This window comes from Lathyrus oleraceus, chromosome 1 (genome assembly GCF_024323335.1).
Source record: "Lathyrus oleraceus cultivar Zhongwan6 chromosome 1, CAAS_Psat_ZW6_1.0, whole genome shotgun sequence".
Classification (NCBI taxonomy): Eukaryota; Viridiplantae; Streptophyta; class Magnoliopsida; order Fabales; family Fabaceae; genus Lathyrus; species Lathyrus oleraceus.
Window position 1 is genome coordinate 172,693,835 of NC_066579.1, and position 19,654 is coordinate 172,713,488.

Below are 19,654 nucleotides of genomic sequence, written 5' to 3' on the forward strand. Positions count from 1 at the left end.
GGGGTGAATGCAATTTCAGAGGATGGTAGAACTGTTGGGCTGATGAATGTAGATCAGTTGAAGACTCCATTGGTTGAGGTCAAGAGACAATTGTTGAAGAATGGGGTCTTTCCGGGCTGTGATGATCGTTGTGCTGCGTGCACCATTGTTCCTGATGGATGTGTTTTATTGAGGGAGGCTGTCCAGAGGCTGATGGGTGAGGGAAGCCTCAGATTTGAGAAAATTGATTTGGTGAAGGAAGATATCTCCACCATAACCATTTACTTCGACCCGGTTGATTTGTCAACGCTGGCAGATGCGGCTCCAGTTACTATCACGGTACCTGGGCCTATTCCTTATGACAAAGATGACGCCGTGCCGTGGCATTATGGTGGAGAGGTTTACTGTAATGGAGAGAAGTTGGATGATCAGACCGTGGGTGAAACCACCGTTTCAAAGGTGGATAATGCCGGACCCAGTGGTTTCACTCGCAGTGGAAGGTTGTTTGCACCTAAAGCTTTGAGGGGTGGGGATGGAGAGAGAGAAAAGAAAGATAAGGCCGAGGCTTTAGCCAGGGCAAGAGGGAAGCAGGTGGTAAATGAGGGTACTCCTGTGGTGACACCGACGCCTGGTGGGGCGGAAAGAGAACTTGATGATGAATTCGAAGAATTTTTGAGAATCATCAAGAAGTCAGAGTATAAGCTTGTTGACCATTTGCAACAGACTCCATCCAAGATCTCAATCTTGTCCTTATTGCTGAGCTCCGAGGGGCATAGGGAGGCTTTGCTGAAAATACTGAAGAGAGCCTATGTTCCCCAGGAGATAACAATCAATCAGTTGGAGACGGTGGTGTCAAACGTCAATGCCAGCCATGGGCTGGGTTTCACTGATCTGGATCTGACTGTAGATGGGCGGAATCATAATAGGGCATTGCACATTGCAATGGAGTGTAAAGGAGCCGTGCTCTCGCACGTGTTGGTTGATACTGGCTCGTCACTCAATGTGTTGCCTAAGAAAGCCTTGGCAAAGCTGGATTGCGAAGGAGTGGTGTTGAGGCCCACTGACCTGGTAGTGAGAGCCTTTGATGGTTCGAAGCGGGCTGTGTTTGGGGAAGTGGAGCTCCCGGTGAAGATCGGGCCTGAGGTGTTTAAGTCTGTATTCTATGTCATGGATATTCAGCCGGCATACAGTTGCTTGTTGGGTAGGCCGTGGATCCATGCTGCTGGGGCAGTGACTTCGACTTTGCACTAGAAACTGAAGTATATTTGGGACGGGTAGGTCGTCACCGTTTGTGGAGAAGAAGACATCTTCGTCAGCCACCTATCATCGTTCAAATATGTTGAAATGGACGGTGAAATTGTTGAAACACCAAGTCAAGCGTTCAAAACCGTCAAGGTGGAGAATGCTCTTTTTGCCAAAAAAGAGGAGAAGCCGTCCATTTCTTCGTACAAGCAGGCTGCCGAGGTGGTGAAGAATGGAGAAGCTCCAGGTTGGGGGAAGATGATGGACATCGCCACCAAGAAAGACCGATTTGGGGTTGGTTATCAGCCGGGCCGAGGCTCGTCTGGACAGGGCAGAGGACGTCGTACGTCATTCACGTTCACCAGTGCTGGAATGCTGGATCCAAATCACATCTGTATGGTGGGTGAAGAAGTTGACAGTGACTGTGAGCTAGATCAATGGATAAAACCGTGCGTACCAGGGATGGAAGTCTAGAACTGGAAGGCCGAAAAGATCATCACTGTCACTCTACGTGAAGAGTAATATTTCATGTTTTTCAATTTTGTCTGCATGAAAGCCATACGGTTTGCCCGAAATGTATTGGTTCATTGTAAGGGCCACCTCATGTTTCATTTTGCAATATTTGCATCATAAATAAAAGGATGTTTTTCAATTAAAAGCGGTGTTCCCTGTTTTTCATTTATTTTTGCAGTTTAATAAAAACAAAAATAAAAATGGCAATGTTTGTTTTCATTCTTCTTTTAAATTGTTTCGCTCCGGTTCTAAAGCAGTGCATGAATCAACATTCATGCAGATGCGATCTTTCTCCGGATCTCATTGATAACAATCCTGTTACACCCTCATATGACTTCGACAATCCGATCTATCATGCCGAAGAAGAAGGCGAAGAAGATTGTGAACTGCCGGAGGAATTAGCCAGGTTGTTGAAACAAGAGGAGAAGGTGATTCAGCCGCACGAGGAACGAGTTGAGGTTGTGAATCTGGGTACCGACGAGGTCAGAAAGGAAGTGAAAGTGGGGGCTGCTTTGGAGGTGAATGTCAAGAGCAGAATGGTAGCCTTGTTGAAAGAGTATGTTGATATCTTCGCCTGGTCTTATCAGGATATGCCAGGGTTGGATACCGATATCGTTGTGCACAAGCTACCGTTGAGAGCAGATTGTCCTCCAGTGAAACAGAAGTTGCGCAGAACTCGACCTGAGATGGCCATGAAAATTAAAGAGGAGGTTCAGAAACAGTTGGATGCTGGGTTCCTCGCTGTCACTAATTATCCGCCTTGGGTCGCGAACATTGTACCGGTGCCGAAAAAGGATGGAAAGGTGAGAATGTGTGTGGACTACCGGGATTTGAACAGAGCTAGCCCGAAGGATGATTTCCCATTACCTCACATTGATGTGTTGGTAGATAATACGGCTCAGTTCTCGGTGTTTTCCTTCATGGATGGCTTTTCTGGCTATAATCAGATCAAAATGTCGCCAGATGATATGGAGAAAACAACGTTCATCACACCATGGGGCACTTTCTGCTATAAGGTGATGCCGTTTGGTCTCAAGAACGCCGGTGCTACTTATCAGAGAGCCATGGTGACTTTGTTTCATGATATGATTCATCATGAAATTGAATGCTATGTTGATGACATGATAGCAAAGTCCCAAACAGAAGAGGGGCATTTGGTAGATCTGGCCAAGTTGTTTGACCGGCTGAGACAATTCAGACTGAGGTTGAATCCGAATAAGTGCACTTTCGGAGTACGGTCCGGTAAGTTGCTGGGGTTTATTGTAAGCGAAAGAGGAATCGAGGTTGATCCTGCTAAAGTGAAAGCAATACAAGAAATGCCTGAACCGAGAACAGAGAAAGAGGTTCGTGGTTTCTTAGGTAGATTGAACTACATTTCACGGTTCATATCTCACCTAACAGCCACGTGTGAACCCATATTCAAGTTATTGAGAAAAGATCAAACGGTCAGGTGGAATAATGATTGCCAGGCGGCATGTGAAAAGATAAAAGAGTATTTGCAGGAGCCTCCGATTCTGATGCCTCCTGTGGAGGGACGACCATTACTTTTGTACTTGACAGTCCTCGATGGGTCTATGGGGTGTGTACTGGGGCAGCATGATGAGTCTGGTCGAAAAGAGCATGCCATATACTACCTTAGCAAAAAGTTTACCGACTGTGAAACAAGATATTCACTGCTCGAGAAAACTTGCTGCGCTTTGGTATGGGCTGCTCGCCGACTAAGGCAATATATGCTGGTTCATACCACTTTATTGATTTCCAAGATGGATCCAATCAAGTATATTTTTAAGAAGCCAACATTGACCGGGCGGGTTGCGAGATGGCAAATGATTTTGACTGAATACGATATCCAGTATACCTCTCAGAAGGAGATAAAGGGGAGTGTATTGTCTGATTATCTCGCTCAGCAACCCATTGAGGATTATCAACCGATGAAGTTTGAGTTCCCTGATGAGGACATCATGTTTCTCAAATCGAAAGATTGTGAGGAACCAATCCCGGAGGAGGGGCCCGACTTTGAATCCAAATGGATTCTGATGTTTGATGGGGCCGTTAACGTGAACGGTAGTGGAGTTGGTGCTGTTTTGGTTACGCCGAAAGGATCCCACATTCCTTTTGCTGCCCGGCTAACATTTGAATGCACCAACAACGTGGCTAAATACGAAGCTTGTATCTTGGGGATTGAAGAGGCGATTGATTTGCGGATCAAGAACCTTGTCATATATGGAGATTCAACTTTGGTTGTGAAGCAGGTTAACGGAAAATGGTATACACATCAATCTCATTTAATTCCATACCGGGATTATACGAGGAGATTGTTGATGTTTTTCACCAAAGTGGTATTGCATCATGTGCCTAGAGAAGAGAATCCTTTGGCAGATGCTTTGGCTACTCTGGCCGCCTTAATCAAGGTGCAGTGGTGGAATCAGTTCCCTAGTATTGAGGTGGGACGTCTGGATAGACCGGCTTATGTGTTTGCTGTTGATACAGCGCCTGATGATGAGAAGCCGTGGTATTACGATATCAAGCGCTATTTGGAAACCCAAGAGTATCCTGAGGGAGCATCCAAGAAGGACCGAAAGACTCTGCGGAGGTTGGCCATGGTGTTCTACTTGAATAAGGATGGGGTTTTGTACAAGAGGAATTTTGATTGGGTCTTGCTCAGATGCGTCGATGACAAAGAAGCAAGCCAATTGATGAAAGAGGTTCACGAGGGGTCGTTTGGTACCCATGCCAGTGGGAATGCAATGGTGAAGAAGCTGTTAAGAGCTGGTTATTATTGGATGACAATGGAGGCCCAATGTTTCAATTTCGTGCGGAAGTGTCATAAATGGCATATTTATGCTGACAAGGTGCACGTGCCTCCAAATCCGTTGAGCTTGATGTCATCTCCGTGGCCGTTTGCTATGTGGGGCATTGATATGATCGGAAAGATTGAGCCTACGGCTTCGAATGGGCACCGGTTCATATTAGTGGCTATTGATTACTTCACCAAGTGGGTGGATACAGCCTCTTATGCAAACGTGACGAAGCAGGTGTTGGAAAATATATTATTTCCAATTTTATTATTGTCTTTAATACTACCTTTATTTTTCTTTATTCTCAATTAAGGATAAAATAAATTGTAATTATTGTATCTTCACTATATAAACCAGCTAAGGCTGATGAATAAAATATAACAACTTTTACCAATTTTTTCTAATATGGTATCAGAGCCTTGTCTAAGATCCGGTGGGCCACCTACTATGGTTTCCGCTATCGGGCCACCCACCATTTATTTCCATGCTCCAGATGTCCAGTCCTGGGCGTGAGGGGGTGTGTTAAGAGTCCCACATCGGATAATATATGGTCTGAACATGTGTTTATAAATGGAGGCAGTCCTCACTCTACCAACCGGTTTTGTAGGGTTGAGTTAGGCCCAAACCACACATTCTTAACATGGTATCTAGTGTAGAAATTCCAAAAAGTGTACAGGTTGCTCTAGAAATTCCAAAGTGGAGGGAAGCTGTACTTGAGGAGATGAAAGCTCTAGAAAAGAACAAAACTTGGAGTGTTACGCCACTACCAGATGGCAAGAAGACAGTTGGATGCAAATGGGTGTTTACTGTGAAGTATAATTCAGATGGGTCAATTGAAAGGTACAAAGCTCGCTTGGTGGCTAAAGGCTTTACTCAGACCTATGGTATAGATTACTCAGAGACATTTGCTCCTGTTGCAAAATTGAACACTGTCAGAATTCTTTTGTCTCTTGCTGCTAACCTGGATTGGCCTTTGCACCAGTTAGATGTTAAGAATGCCTTTCTTAATGGCGATCTAGAAGAAGAAATATATATGGACATTCCTCCTGGCTTTGAAAACAAATTTGGATCAAATGTGTGCAAACTAAATAAGTCTTTGTATGGATTAAAGTAGTCCCCTAGAGCTTGGTTTGAAAAATTCACTCAGTCCATGAAGAAACAAGGGTATATACAAGGACAGGCTGACCACACCTTGTTCACAAAATTCTCCCACGATGGGAAAGTTGCTGTCCTGATTGTTTATGTTGATGATATTGTCCTTACTGGAGACGATACAGTGGAAATGGCAAGAGTAAAAGAGAAATTAGCAGTAGACTTTGAAATCAAGGATCTGGGATTCATGAGATATTTTCTAGGTATGGAGGTTGCTCGATCAAAAAATGGTATTGTGGTTTCACAGCAGAAATACATTATAGACTTGTTGAAAGAAACAGGAATGAGTGGATGTCGTCCTGCAGATACCCTATGGATCCTAATGCTAAACTTTGGGGAGAAGGTAATGTTTCTGTTGATACTGGGAGATATCAGAGATTGGTTGGAAAATTGATTTATTTGTCACACACCCGACCTGATATTGCTTTCTCAGTTAGTGTAGTGAGTCAGTTTATGCATTCTCCTTTCGAGGAACATCTTGAGGCAGTATATAGGAAACTGAGATATTTGAAGGGAAATCCTGGAAAAGGATTATTTTTTAAGAAGACTAGTGAAAAAAATGTGTCTATCTTCACCGATGCCGATTGGGCAGGTTCAGTCACAGATAGAAGATCAACATCTGGATATTGTACCTATGTTTGGGGTACTCTTGTGACATGGAGGAGCAAGAAACAAGGAGTTGTAGGAGTAGTGCAGAGGCCGAGTTTAGAGCTATGTCTCAAGGTATTTGTGAAGGATTATGGATCCTTAGAGTCCTAGAAGAACTTAAGATGAAAACTGAGCTTCCATTGAAATTGTACTCTGACAGTAAAGCTGCTATTAGCATAGCTCACAATCCAGTTCAACATGACAGAACCAAGCATATCGAGATTGATCGACACTTCATAAAGGAGAAGTTAGATGCGGGAATCATATGTCTACCCTTCGTGACTTCAAGTCAACAAACTGCGGATATCCTGACCAAAAGCTTGGCAAGGCCTACTTTTGAGTATTTGATAGACAAGTTGGGCATGATAGATATCTATGCACCAACTTGAGGGGGGGGGGTGTTGGAAAATATATTATTTCCGATTTTATTATTGTCTTTAATACTACCTTTATTTTTCTTTATTCTCAATTAAGGATAAAATAAATTGTAATTATTGTATCTTCACTATGTAAACCAGCTAAGGCTGATGAATAAAATATAACAGCTTTTACCAATTTTTTCTAATAGTAGGTCGTGGCCAGGTTCCTGAAGAGAGACATCATTTGCAGATATGGGGTTCCTGAGAGAATCATTACTGATAATGGTTCTAATTTGAATAATAAGATGATGGCAAAACTGTGCCGGGAATTCAAGATTGAGCATCACAATTCTTCTCCTTATCGTCCGAAGATGAATGGGGCGGTCGAGGCAGCTAATAAGAATATTAAGAAGATTGTGCAGAAGATGGTCGTGACCTATAAGGATTGGCATGAGATGTTGCCGTTTGCGTTGCATGGGTACCGAACCTCGGTGCGCACGTCTACTGGGGCAACGCCTTTCTCGCTTGTGTATGGAATGGAAGCCGTGCTACCAGTTGAGGTTCATATTCCCTCTTTGAGAGTCCTGATGGACGTAAAATTGCAAGAGGCTGAATGGATAAGGACTCGGTACGAAGAGTTGAGCCTGAATGAGGAAAAGAGACTGGTGGCCATTTGCCATGGGCAGTTGTACCAGCAGCGGATGAAGCGTGCTTTTGACCGAAAGGTACGACCTCGGGTATACCATGTAGGCGATATGGTGTTGAAAATGATCCTTCCTCCTCAAAACGATCGAAGGGGCAAATGGACACCCAATTATGAAGGTTTGTTCGTGGTCAAGAAGGTTTTCTCTGGCGGAGCCTTGTTGTTAACGACCATGGATGGCGAGGACTTTCCATCCCCTGTGAATGCGGACGCAGTTAAAAAATACTTCGTATAAAGAGACCCGCTGGACGAAAAGAATAAAATAGTCCAGGCAAAAATGGGCATCCCGGCGAACCGAGAAAAGAGAAAAAAGGTTCAGGCAAAAATTAGGGATAAAAATGGAAAAATTGTACACCCGGCAAGTCGAAAACCCCACAAGGGCGACTTGGGCAAAAAAAGGTATCTCGGTGGACTGAAAACCCGAAAGGGCGGTCCAGGAAAAAGAGGGAATGAAACGGACAACTGCGTCTGGCATGATCGTTTGTACTTTGGATATGACATGGATAATCCCCGGTAGGGAGCAGTCAGAAGCGTCTTGTTCAGAAGGCAGAAAGCACGGAGAGTCTTGAGGACATATGGGGTGTAAATGTTGAATGTAATCTTAAGTGTCGGGTATTTGTTATCGAATCCACAGGGATTGTAAGATATCACTACCTTTCGACAGTTGTTTTACTTCTTTGCTTAAGGTAACAATGGGGTTTTGGTATTTGTCACGGTATCTTGCATAAAAGTGTAATAAAAAGCGGTAAAAGTTTTGGTTTGAATATTTGAGAAATATTGCCAAAGTTAGGGTTCGACGATCACTTTGCATGTATATGTTCGACCAACAAACTTATAAACTCCTTTAGATGATAAATTATTTCACAAAGTCCTCCCAATGTGTTTATCTCTAACACACATTGTGAGTTTTCCCATTTTGATCCATTGTTTATCTCTAACACAATCTATCAAAATGACAACTTTTTGGTTCAACCTTATGGTGAACAAAATCATTCATTACTATCTCTAGCTAACAAACAAGTTTGGATGAAAACCTAGGTTAAGAGTTGGTAAACATCTCTCGATCATAAACCAACACAAAGAGTTTTGAATAAGAACAAAGTTTTCATCATATATTCACCATTAAAGAGTTTACAAATGAAGATCCTTACATTTACACACAAAGCTAATGATCATCTACATCTAACCTTGACAAATGGAGGACTTAGCTACTCATTTTCATGGTAGCTTGGTCGGCAAGTTTCGAAAGAAGGTTGATCAACATCCAAGTCGAATAATCAAGATTGGATGGGAATCCACCTTCTTTTTTGTAAAAGATGGTTAAGAGATGAAGAGAAATGAAATCTAGGTCACAAAAGATTCTTGGAACAATGCTGTAAAATATCTCTCAAAAGTACAAAAGTGTGAAAAACTAGGTATGGCTCCAAAAAGTGGCACTTGCTACTTATAGAGCAGCTACTGGGCTGTCATGCTCGCTAGGCGAGCAGAATGGTTCGCTTAGCGAGCCTCTAATTGAGGCACCTGAGGCACCTGCGCCCAGAGAAACAGCCTTTCCCAGACTGTCATGTTCGCCTAGCGAACAAAACCTTCGCCTAGTGAAGGACACGCTTCAACCTTCTCCCCAGCGAGGTTGAGAGGTTTTGCTACTGGAATGCTCGCTGGGAGCTCGCTAATGGCTCGCCTAGCGAGTGAGTGCTGGCTGCGCTTTTCACCAAGTCTGGACGCGTTCGCCACACTCCTCGCTGGAAGCTCGCCTAGCGAGTGTGGTGATGTTTGCCTCTGTTAAATACTGGAGCTTCTCGCTGGACGCTCGCCTAGCGAGTCCTTCGCCACAGCCCTCGCCTAGCGAGGCAGCTGATGAATGCTTGTTTCATTTGATCCCTTTGCCACATTTCTTGTGTCTTCATTTTCTATTATTTCATGCCTACTTCCTGCACAATAACACACAAATCAAAGGTACCAAGATAGATTATCATTGCATTGCATTTCATCTGAAACAAAGGTGGTTTCGACATTTTAGCAAGGAAATGGAGTGAAAGATACCCATATTTGATAGCTCAAATAAGCACTTTTGGGTATCTAACAACTCTCCCCAACTAGATTCTTGCTTGTCCTCAAGCAAAGTATGCCTCTTGAAGGACAAGAGGATTTGCTTTAAGAAAATGGTTTCTCCGAAGTTGGATAAAACGGCTCAAACACAAGCGAATCAGCATATACAAGTTTCCAACGGTTCGAATAAAATAATACACAAGAACTAAAACTTAATAGCAATGCGAAATATTTATCTATCTACTACAATATTATTCTGAATGAATCACCCTATCTCTCCTCTTCGAATAAGGAATGAAGAATTTACGCGTTTGCAACCGCGGGAATAATCTCACTCTCCAACAAATAATGAAGAAATCAATTCGATTCATACAATGTCTAACAATTATAAATATGGTAATGTGGAAGCACGAAGATCACTAAGGGATTTTCGGTTGAAGCTTGGTCAGGTTAACAAACAAGGGTCATTTCTAAGGCCATTGAAAACGAAATTGCCGATGCAAAAGAGACATTCACTGTACATTATTCACACATCTCGACTTCGTTCCATTTGTTTCTCATTTGAAATCTTCACAACTCTTATTTCACAACTCAATTTTTATTTTTCACTATTTTTCTTCCAAGCAAGCATTCATTTTCATTCTTTCTATTTTTGTTCTTTTCTTTCACATCATATTTACAAAACAGATGTTTCTTTTCTATATTTTCTATATATATATATATATTTTTATGCTTGCTCGGTTTTACAAGAGTTGTGGTACTTACTGATTCTCGTTTTCGTTCTCCCCAACTAATTTCTTACTCACCCTAAGTGAATGCTCTTAACTTTTTACGGCAAAAGAACAATAATCAAGATTTTCCGGGTTGTAAAAAAAAAAAGATTTTTGAAATCTCGCTTTATTTCAAGCTGAGATTCAACTGTTTAAGCTCAAAGGGGTTAACGAATACTCTCTATGCTCACAGGTAAGTCGTATTTGGAACTGGTTGTGCTCGATAGAAAACAAGTGCCTTGATCATTTCTAATTGCTTCCACATATTCACAATAATAAAAGACAAAGCATGAATCAAATGAATCAACAAAACTTATTAGAATCCAGCATTTAAGTGTACAATGGAGGTTTCCTCACAATTTGTGGTTTTAAGTCCTAGATGAAACATTCATTCAATTATGTTGCAAAAAGACAATACTCAATTACAAAAAAGAGTAAAGTTCTTAGTGCATTCTAAAATTCTAGCCGGAGGTAACCATGTACCTTAGCCTTATTCACTTGTTTATTCTTATCATTGCCATCCAAGCTCGGATGCACCTTCATTGGATACTTCTTTGAGGAGCAACCAATCTAGAAGGTTTGCCACTCAATCAACCAAAAATTTATTAAAACAAACAAAATTAAAAACATAAATAACAATAACTTCAAAATGTAAAATTGTTCATGGGGGACAAAACACCCCAAAAGTACAAAGCCAAAATCAAAATACAGCAATCCGAAAATACAATAGAAATAAACATAAAAAATGAAAAATACAATAACTTAACCCTCCAAGGGCTCAGAACCTTCCTCACTACTGGCTTCAGAACCGGTAGCCTCATCATCATCATCATCATCTGCAGCACCAGAAGACGCTCCTGCACCCGCCCCCTCACCATACACAGGCCTGTCCACAGGCCAGTTAGCGTTAAGCAGAAACTGCTCACGCGTCATCAATGAATGAGCACCGGTGGGGTCACTTCCCTACAGCTGTAACCGCTGCATAGAATCGTGCATATCTATCATGGCACGCTGCGTAGCCGCCATCCAGTCCCAGTTGTAATCACAGACAGCTTGCAGGTAAGGATCTGGTCCAGGAGTAGAAGTACCAGGACCATCAGAAGCCCGGGTACCCACTGCAGCTGCACTACCTCTAACATTCTTTGCCCTGCAATACTTGGCCACATACCTGTCATCAATGGGTGGCGGGATCCTTACTTGACCCCTAGAAGGTAGCCGCACCCTCGCTTGTATGCACAAACTCATGATTAGGCAGGGGAAAGCCAGGGGACAATTCACACGAGCCCCCGACTTTAGCCCGCTTTCAATCACGGACTTAAGCTCATAAGCGATAATCCCCGGCAACGGCGCCATTTTGCTGAATGTAATCTTAAGTGTCGGGTTTTTGTTATCGTATCCACAGGGATTGTAAGATATCACCGCCTTTCGACAGTTGTTTTACTTCTTTGCTTAAGGTAACAATGGGGTTTTGGTATTTGTCACGGTATCTTGCATAAAAGTGTAATAAAAAGCGGTAAAAGTTTTGGTTTGAATATTTGAGAAATATTGCCAAAGTTAGGGTTCGACGATCACTTTGCATGTATATGTTCGATCAACAAACTTATAAACTCCTTTAGATGATAAATTATTTCACAAAGTCCTCCCAATGTGTTTATCTCTAACACACATTGTGAGTTTTCCCATTTTGATCCATTGTTTATCTCTAACACAATCTATCAAAATGACAACTTTTTGGTTCAACCTTATGGTGAACAAAATCATTCATTACTATCTCTAGCTAACAAACAAGTTTGGATGAAAACCTAGGTTAAGAGTTGGTAAACATCTCTCGATCATAAACCAACACAAAGAGTTTTGAATAAGAACAAAGTTTTCATCATATATTCACCATTAAAGAGTTTACAAATGAAGATCCTTACATTTACACACAAAGCTAATGATCATCTACATCTAACCTTGACAAATGGAGGACTTAGCTACTCATTTTCATGGTAGCTTGGTCGACAAGTTTCGGAAGAAGGTTGATCAACATCCAAGTCGAATAATCAAGATTGGATGGGAACCCACTTTCTTTTTTGTAAAAGATGGTTAAGAGATGAAGAGAAATGAAATCTAGGTCACAAAAGATTCTTGGAACAATGCTGTAAAATATCTCTCAAAAGTACAAAAGTGTGAAAAACTAGGTATGGCTCCAAAAAGTGGCACTTGCTACTTATAGAGCAGCTACTGGGCTGTCATGCTCGCTAGGCGAGCAGAATGGCTCGCCTAGCGAGCCCCTAATTGAGGCACCTGCGCCCAGAGAAACAGCCTTTCCCAGACTGTCATGTTCGCCTAGCGAACAAAACCTTCGCCTAGCGAAGGACACACTTCAACCTTCGCCCCAGCGAGGTTGAGAGGTTTTGCTACTGGAATGCTCGCTGGGAGCTCGCTAATGGCTCGCCTAGCGAGTGAGTGCTGGCTGCGCTTTTCACCAAGTCTGGACGCGTTCGCCACACTCCTCGTTGGAAGCTCGCCTAGCGAGTGTGGTGATGTTTGCCTCTGTTAAATACTGGAGCTTCTCGCTGGATGCTCGCTGGACGCTCGCCTAGCGAGTCCTTCGCCACAGCCCTCGCCTAGCAAGGCAGCTGATGAATGCTTGTTTCATTTGATCCCTTTGCCACATTTCTTGTGTCTTCATTTTCTATTATTTCATGCCTACTTCCTGCACAATAACACACAAATCAAAGGTACCAAGATAGATTATCATTGCATTGCATTTCATCTGAAACAAAGGTGGTTTCGACATTTTAGCAAGGAAATGGAGTGAAAGATACCCATATTTGATAGCTCAAATAAGCACTTTTGGGTATCTAACAGTAACCGAGTTGGAACTCGATGAGATCACGGTTTTCACATTGCCATTAGGATAGATTTTCCTTTTGTGCGCGATTACCTCTTTTCAGGAATTGCTTCCTGTGTATTGCTCGGTTTTGAGCCACCTTTTTCAATCAAATAAAATGCATATTCAGTCAAATAATTTTGTTTTTGTTTTCATTACCGCTTTGATTGCAAAAACATCCAGTTATTTTTGATAAAAAATCTTTTCATTTTAAGACATACAGGTCCCTTCCAATGCATGTTCATAAGAATGAAAGCCTGAAATCTTATTCGGAAGGTTGAGTGACCTAAGTGTTGAAATTTTGGCACGCCTGGGGCACGTTTTTATCTAACGATCTCTTTTGCAGGTGCGGTTAGATATTTTCACTCACTTGCAGGTTGTGATGTGAAGCCTTTTTGACAAAAGGATCCCCGTGGAGTCCAATCAGGGACGAATGAATTGAAGAATGGTGAAAAGACGACGAGAGACGTGCGACGATCCTGGAGGGTTAATCAAGAAGACTCTTCAAAGTCTGAGGATTGGAAAGTTTGTACCAATCTAAGGAGTTCTCTCTCCGTAGAGTACGGAGCAGTCGAGAATACAAGGTGATGAATCAGAAAAGTCCAGACGAGTCTGGGAGTTCTCAAAAGTGGAAAGCTGACACTGGATTTAGATGGTGAATGCCATGATTCGACGAGTCGACGAGTGTTTTGTGCCAGACTTTCATTATTTCCCCAAGCAGAGTTGGGATTGTTACCTTCCCAGCAGATTCAAGGTCTGTGTCTTCCCTAGCAGGGTCGGGATGGTTATCTCCCCAGCAGGTTTGAGATCGGTGTTCCTCAGCAGCCAGGCCTGAAGGTTGCTATTTCCCCGATGGAGGTGTCTGCTGGTAGCTGTTTCCTCTAGCATAGCGGAGCTTGTTAGTTCCCCAGCAAGTCAAAGATTGTTGTTTTCCCCGCAGGGTGTGTGGGTGGTTGCTTCCCCAGCGAAGTCCCCCAAGCGGATCGGGTTCAGTGGAGGTCATCCCTGGCGAGGGTTTTCTTTTCCCTAGCAGCAGTGCTATTCCCCAGCAGGGTGGAGATTGGAGTGTTATCGGGTTTCTCAGCAGAGTGCCTCGAGCTCCTCAGAAGAGTCCCTTGAGGGGGACACTTTTTATGCATTCATCATTTAGATAAGCATAGCATATTGCATAGCTAATTGCGTAGCATTTCCATGATTATAGAGCATTACGCTAAAAAATCATCGTCATGCATAAGCATTGCAAGCATAAATTAGTCCCAAGTCGTGATTACTGTTTGAGGATTGGTGTCGCCAGAGGGTGAAGATGTTACTCTGAGGAGTTCAGCGTCGTGATTTTGAATCAACAATATTCCCCAGTAGTGTGATATTGGAGGAAGAGTTTCTGTCGGGCGGGGATGGAAATAAAAATCAAGAGAAGTTTCGGGGTCCAAAGCAACAAAAAAAGAGAAAGTGAAAAATCCCCAGCTGAGCGCAAATTGTTCGTTTGCTAGGGTTGAATAGAGGATAGCATGCTCATGGCTTGTTATCCCCAGCAGGGGTCGTTGGCACGCGTGCCGCCTCATTTATCACTGTCCCTTATTTCTGCCGATGCTGACAGGCATGACAAGTTTTTCGGGTATTCAGACTGATGTGGCGTTCAGGCCAGTTGTCCGGTATTCAGACCAATGTGGCACTCAGGCCAGTTTCCGATTTTCAGATCGAGGAAGTTTCCGACGATCAGGTCGACGCACTAGTGGCACTCAGGCCAGTTTCCGATAATCAGATCGAAGAAGTTTCCGACGTTCAGGTCGAAGTACTTGTGGCACTCAGGCCAGATTTCCGATAATTAGATCAAAGAAGTTTCCGACGTTCAGGTCGAAGTACTTGTGGCACTCAGGCCAGTTTTCCGGTATTCAGACCGAAGCGGTATTCAGACCGAAGTGGTGTTCAGGCCAGTTTTTCGGGCATTCAGGCCAATCTCTCGGTGTTCAGACCGACGTTAATAATCCCCAGCAGATGCGGCATTCAGGCCATGGGTATTCCTGTGTTACCATTTATTTTGGTATCCAGGTCAACATTCCTTTTCGGTATTCAGGCCGACTTTCTCCGTACCAGACAGATTCTTCTTTTAAGATCACTTCTTTGCCGATTCTGACAGGCATGGTTAATTATTTCCCATCGGAGCGCAAATTGTTTGTCTGTTCTTGGTATTCAATCACTCTTCACCCTGATCATCTGAAAGCCGAGGCTATTCATATCGACAGGTTCACAATGGATTGAATAGGGGCAGCTGTAACACCTCAAAATTTGCCCTCCTCTCTTGGGACTAGCTTAGCATATTGCATTTCATATTTAGGGCATTAGTCATTGCATATTGAATATCATGTGGATAAGACAAGTCATTCTCCTAAGTCTTCCTCAAGAGAGAGAGAGGTGAAGAGATTCAAGCTTGAAGGTCTCATAAATTGATCACTAGCCATCTGAGGGTTTGTGCTTCAATTAGGGTTTCTTGGTCCTTCAAGGAGGTTGAGCATTATCTTGGTTGCAAGGATATGTCACCATCATCATGGTTATGTCATCCTAAAGGGGTTCATTGTGCCTGATCATGTTCTTTAGGATTAGGGTTTTGACCTCTGGTCAACCCTAATCAATGGCATTCTCCCAACCAGGGATTCTCAAGGAGATGAGTCTTTATTAAGATGGAGATCCTCATATTGATTTTATTGAGCTTGTACAAGCTAGGGTTCATTTTGGAGCCATTTCCTCAAGTTGTTGAGGCTCAGGCTGATCAGAGCACTTCTAAGTCATCTGTCAACCAAAAAGTCAATAGAAAGTCAACTGAAGGCTATGAGGTGGAGAAATGAGTTTCAACATCTCATTCATGTTCAAAGGGGGTTCATTTGTCATGTCAAATGCATATCTTGAAGAATTTGAGGTCAGATCAAAACTTTCCAAAAAAGGAAAGTGACCTGTAATTGAAAGTTTCCAAAAATGGAAAGGTTTTGGTTCAAATTCAACTTGATTTTTAATCATCAAGGAAGTTTCCAATGAATTTTTGTCCAACATGAAAGTTGAAGATCTCTCTCTCCCATTTCCAAAAAGTCCAAGATCATGAATTTATGATGAATGGTTGAGGATATATGATCAAATCATTGTCAAGTGTGCATGGGACTTTAAAAGGGCATAACTTTTGACTCATAACTCCAAATTGAGTGCTCCTTTTTGCCAAATTCTTCTCATGACATGAACTTTCCAAATCATTCATCACATTGCATGAAATTTGAACACATGATCATATGCACATTCATGAAGATTTTGGAGGGAAATTCATAAATTCAAAATTGGTGCATCATGGGAACAAATCACCATTGTCATTGTGTTAATTGGAAGTTTTTAAGTGGAATTGATCAGCCATGTAGCACTGTTCACGTGGGATTGCTCCATGCACCATGCAAAATGTCATTTTTGGTCATACACCTTGTTTTTGCTAATCACAATTAACCAAGCTTAATTAAGTTTTTCAGCATGATTAGGAGATCATATAAATACCAAAGCATAACAGAATTTGGAGATTTTTCACCATTTCTAGATCTAGAACTTTTTCCCTCCATTTTTTTCTCTCAATCATAATTCAAATTTTCTCCACATAACCTTGCTATATTCTTCCATATTCTTGTTCTTTGGTGTGGATTTAGTATAGATCAAGCCTTGGATCATCAAATTTGGACCAGAATCATGCATGTGAAGCTCAAGAACACATCAATGACAAGTGCAAATTGAGCTAGATCCAAGCATCTCCAAGCCTCAATTCATTCACAAGACTTCATAACAAGAGTAAAGGAGTGGATTCACACGCTTTTGAGGCCTTGAACTCACTGTTTCGATCACTGCCATTCCAGGTTGGTCCAATTTCGAATCTCATAATTCATGATTTTATGTGCATAGAATTGTAGAGTTTTTCATGCTGGTTACACTGATATAAAATTTGTTAAAAACGGATGAATATTGCATGAGATATGTGAGTTTTAAGTTTGTAGATCTAGAATGTTTTTGCTCGAATCTCTTAATCCATGGCTTGTTTGGCTTAATTATTGATTGATCTATGATGTACGTTGCATGAGCTTTAATTTGATGTAATTTTTTCATGTTTCTGGAAAATTTCGTGTTGAGCGTTGTTGTTGCTCCGCCGTCTCCATGAAGGAGACGGTTGTTTCCTCCTAGCCGCCGCCGTCTGGTTATGGATGAGGCTGGCACTAGGGTTTTGCCACATAGACGTCCACATGCGCGCTTACATAGCAAAACGTTTGGTCCAAATTTGTTTGACTCCATCCGCATAAGCCTTGACTGCCACTGTAGCGCCACGTCGTTTAATGAAGCTTTGCGTTTTGGACGCACCTCCTTCGATTCCTGGCTCAGGCAAATTGTTATTCAGTGCATTTCATTTAAATTGTAACCTACTTCGATTCCTGGCGCCTCCATTTTTCAAATTAATTTCAACATGTTACATTTCCCTCCATTTTCCATGTGTGTGATCATGTTCATGTCAAATATTTTTTGTAACTTTGAAAATTCATAATAAATTGAAAGATGATCCAAATAATCCATGGTTTTTTGCTACATGATCATGTGATTGTCTTCTATTTTTTTATGCAAATATCTGGAATTGTGCCTGGCTGGATTTTGAATTGTGTTAGACTATGTAAACATGTATACTTTTGAGACATTGCCTTGTTCTTTCCATTGTGAAATGCTTGATATTGATCCAAATGCCATGAAATTTTGCATGAGGATTCTTAACATGTTGATTGACATTTTAGGCTTGGTTTGGTATTTTTCTCATGTTCCATCCCTGTTTTATGTACATGTTAATATGGTGTGACAATGCATGTCACACAATTGGATGTCCTATTTGATAATTTTCATTTCCATATCAATTGATCTCTTCTGTTTACAATTTTTGGTATGCTAATTGTGTTTGATGTGTTGAATGCTCATGAAAATTTCCAGAATTGTTTGAGCCATTTCTGATTTAATGTGCATTTTCTCATCTTGTGTGTCCAATTGATGATCATGTTGTGTGCATTGCCTTCTCTTGGTTGAATGATGACATTGCTTGATGATTTTGATTTGGTCCTTTTTAGGACATGTTCATGATTGATTAAGGATTATTCATGTTGATTTTTAGCTTCTGTTTTGAATTTCTTCTTCACTTTTGACCCTAGGCTTTGCCCTAGGGATTTGTACTCACATTTGAGTTGTGAATTTCAGGTTCAAGTATGCATCTCCATGATTGATGTTGCTTCTTCATTTGAGCTTGGCCATTTGTTATTGTTTGCTAACATTTGTTTGTTTTGTAGGCTTTGATGATAATTCATTTGAGTGTTTGCCTTATGGCTTACTCATTGTGTATATTGGACTTGTCTGTCTGTTGAGATCTATTGACTGTTGTCTGTTTGTCTGAATGTAAATATTGACTGTTTTAGCTTTTCTTACAGGTACTTTAGCCGCTTTAACTCATTATTTGAGTTGTTTTGCTTGGCTTGTGGTTGGCATACCACTTAGGTAACTTCCTTAACTTCATGTAGTCTGGAAGACCTGTCATGTTATTTTGGCAGACACCTGTCTGAAGCCCTCCTTAAGAGGCAATGTTTGTGGTTGTTTATCTTTGTGCCTTGTACATTTAAAGACCTCATAAGTGAAGAGGCATTGGCAGATAAAAGGGATGTGCAATCCATCCCCTGCTACTCAGTTGTGTCATTCATCTTGCTCACACCCTGTGTTGATGCGCTTTGAATAAAAACCCAAAATCTTGTTGTGTCAAGTCATGTAGAATAGAGACCCACATTCTGGATTCCCACACATTCTTTGATTCAAGCTCACCCAGGCCTGGGTTAAGAGCTTTGAGGCATAACCCTCATCTCCATTTCATCTGCTCACCCTAACTCTCAATGTTAGAGGTTAAGAGTCTGACTACCCATTTCAGTATCTGGCTTGTTTGTCAAGGTCGATATGACCCCTTGACTAAAGCCCAACCTTGCTTGAGCCCCCTTGGTTGTGTATAGTGTGTGCTGACTGCTTTTGATGTTTATCTGTTTTGCTTTTCATCTCCTTTCTGTAGGAGTCGTATGATCAACTTTCGAGGAAGTTGAATGTACGTAGGGATAGACTTGAGTTGACTCACTGCCTGTGTGAGTCAAGCTCTTGTTAGAAACCTCAACCTAGGACTATTGTGGATTACATGATAACTATTAGGCTCGAGTCAGTCTCCCTTTTAGTTTGTCATTTCCCAGTCTCTGGTTAGGATAGAAGTTTCTCCCCTGTTAAGGGGAACTACGTTGCCTTGCTCCTCATGCCAGATGAGGTACGTAGGCAGGAGATCGTGCGAGATCTCTCCGGGCACCCTTTTTGTTTTTCAACCTTTTCTTTTTGTGTGTGTTTGCTTGACAGTTATTAGGCTCGAGTTCCAGACTCCCTATTAGCTTGTCTGTTTGTTAACCGCTGGTGTGTGGGTGTGGAGGCTGATGTAAGTCCAGCGATTGGCATTCGGTTTCCCGTTTGGGTGTTTGTTCGTGTGGAGTCTGACG

General features: G+C 42.0%; 1 protein-coding gene across 1 annotated transcript; it reads left to right on the forward strand.

Annotated features, from left to right (window-relative positions):
• Positions 1-5,682: 5,682 nt before the first annotated feature.
• Positions 5,683-6,443, forward strand: LOC127097735 (uncharacterized mitochondrial protein AtMg00810-like). The gene is made up of 2 exons (XM_051036236.1): positions 5,683-6,027; positions 6,156-6,443. Exons 1-2 carry the CDS (start codon positions 5,683-5,685, stop codon positions 6,441-6,443), a joined length of 633 nt encoding a protein of 210 aa, XP_050892193.1.
• Positions 6,444-19,654: the final 13,211 nt, after the last annotated feature.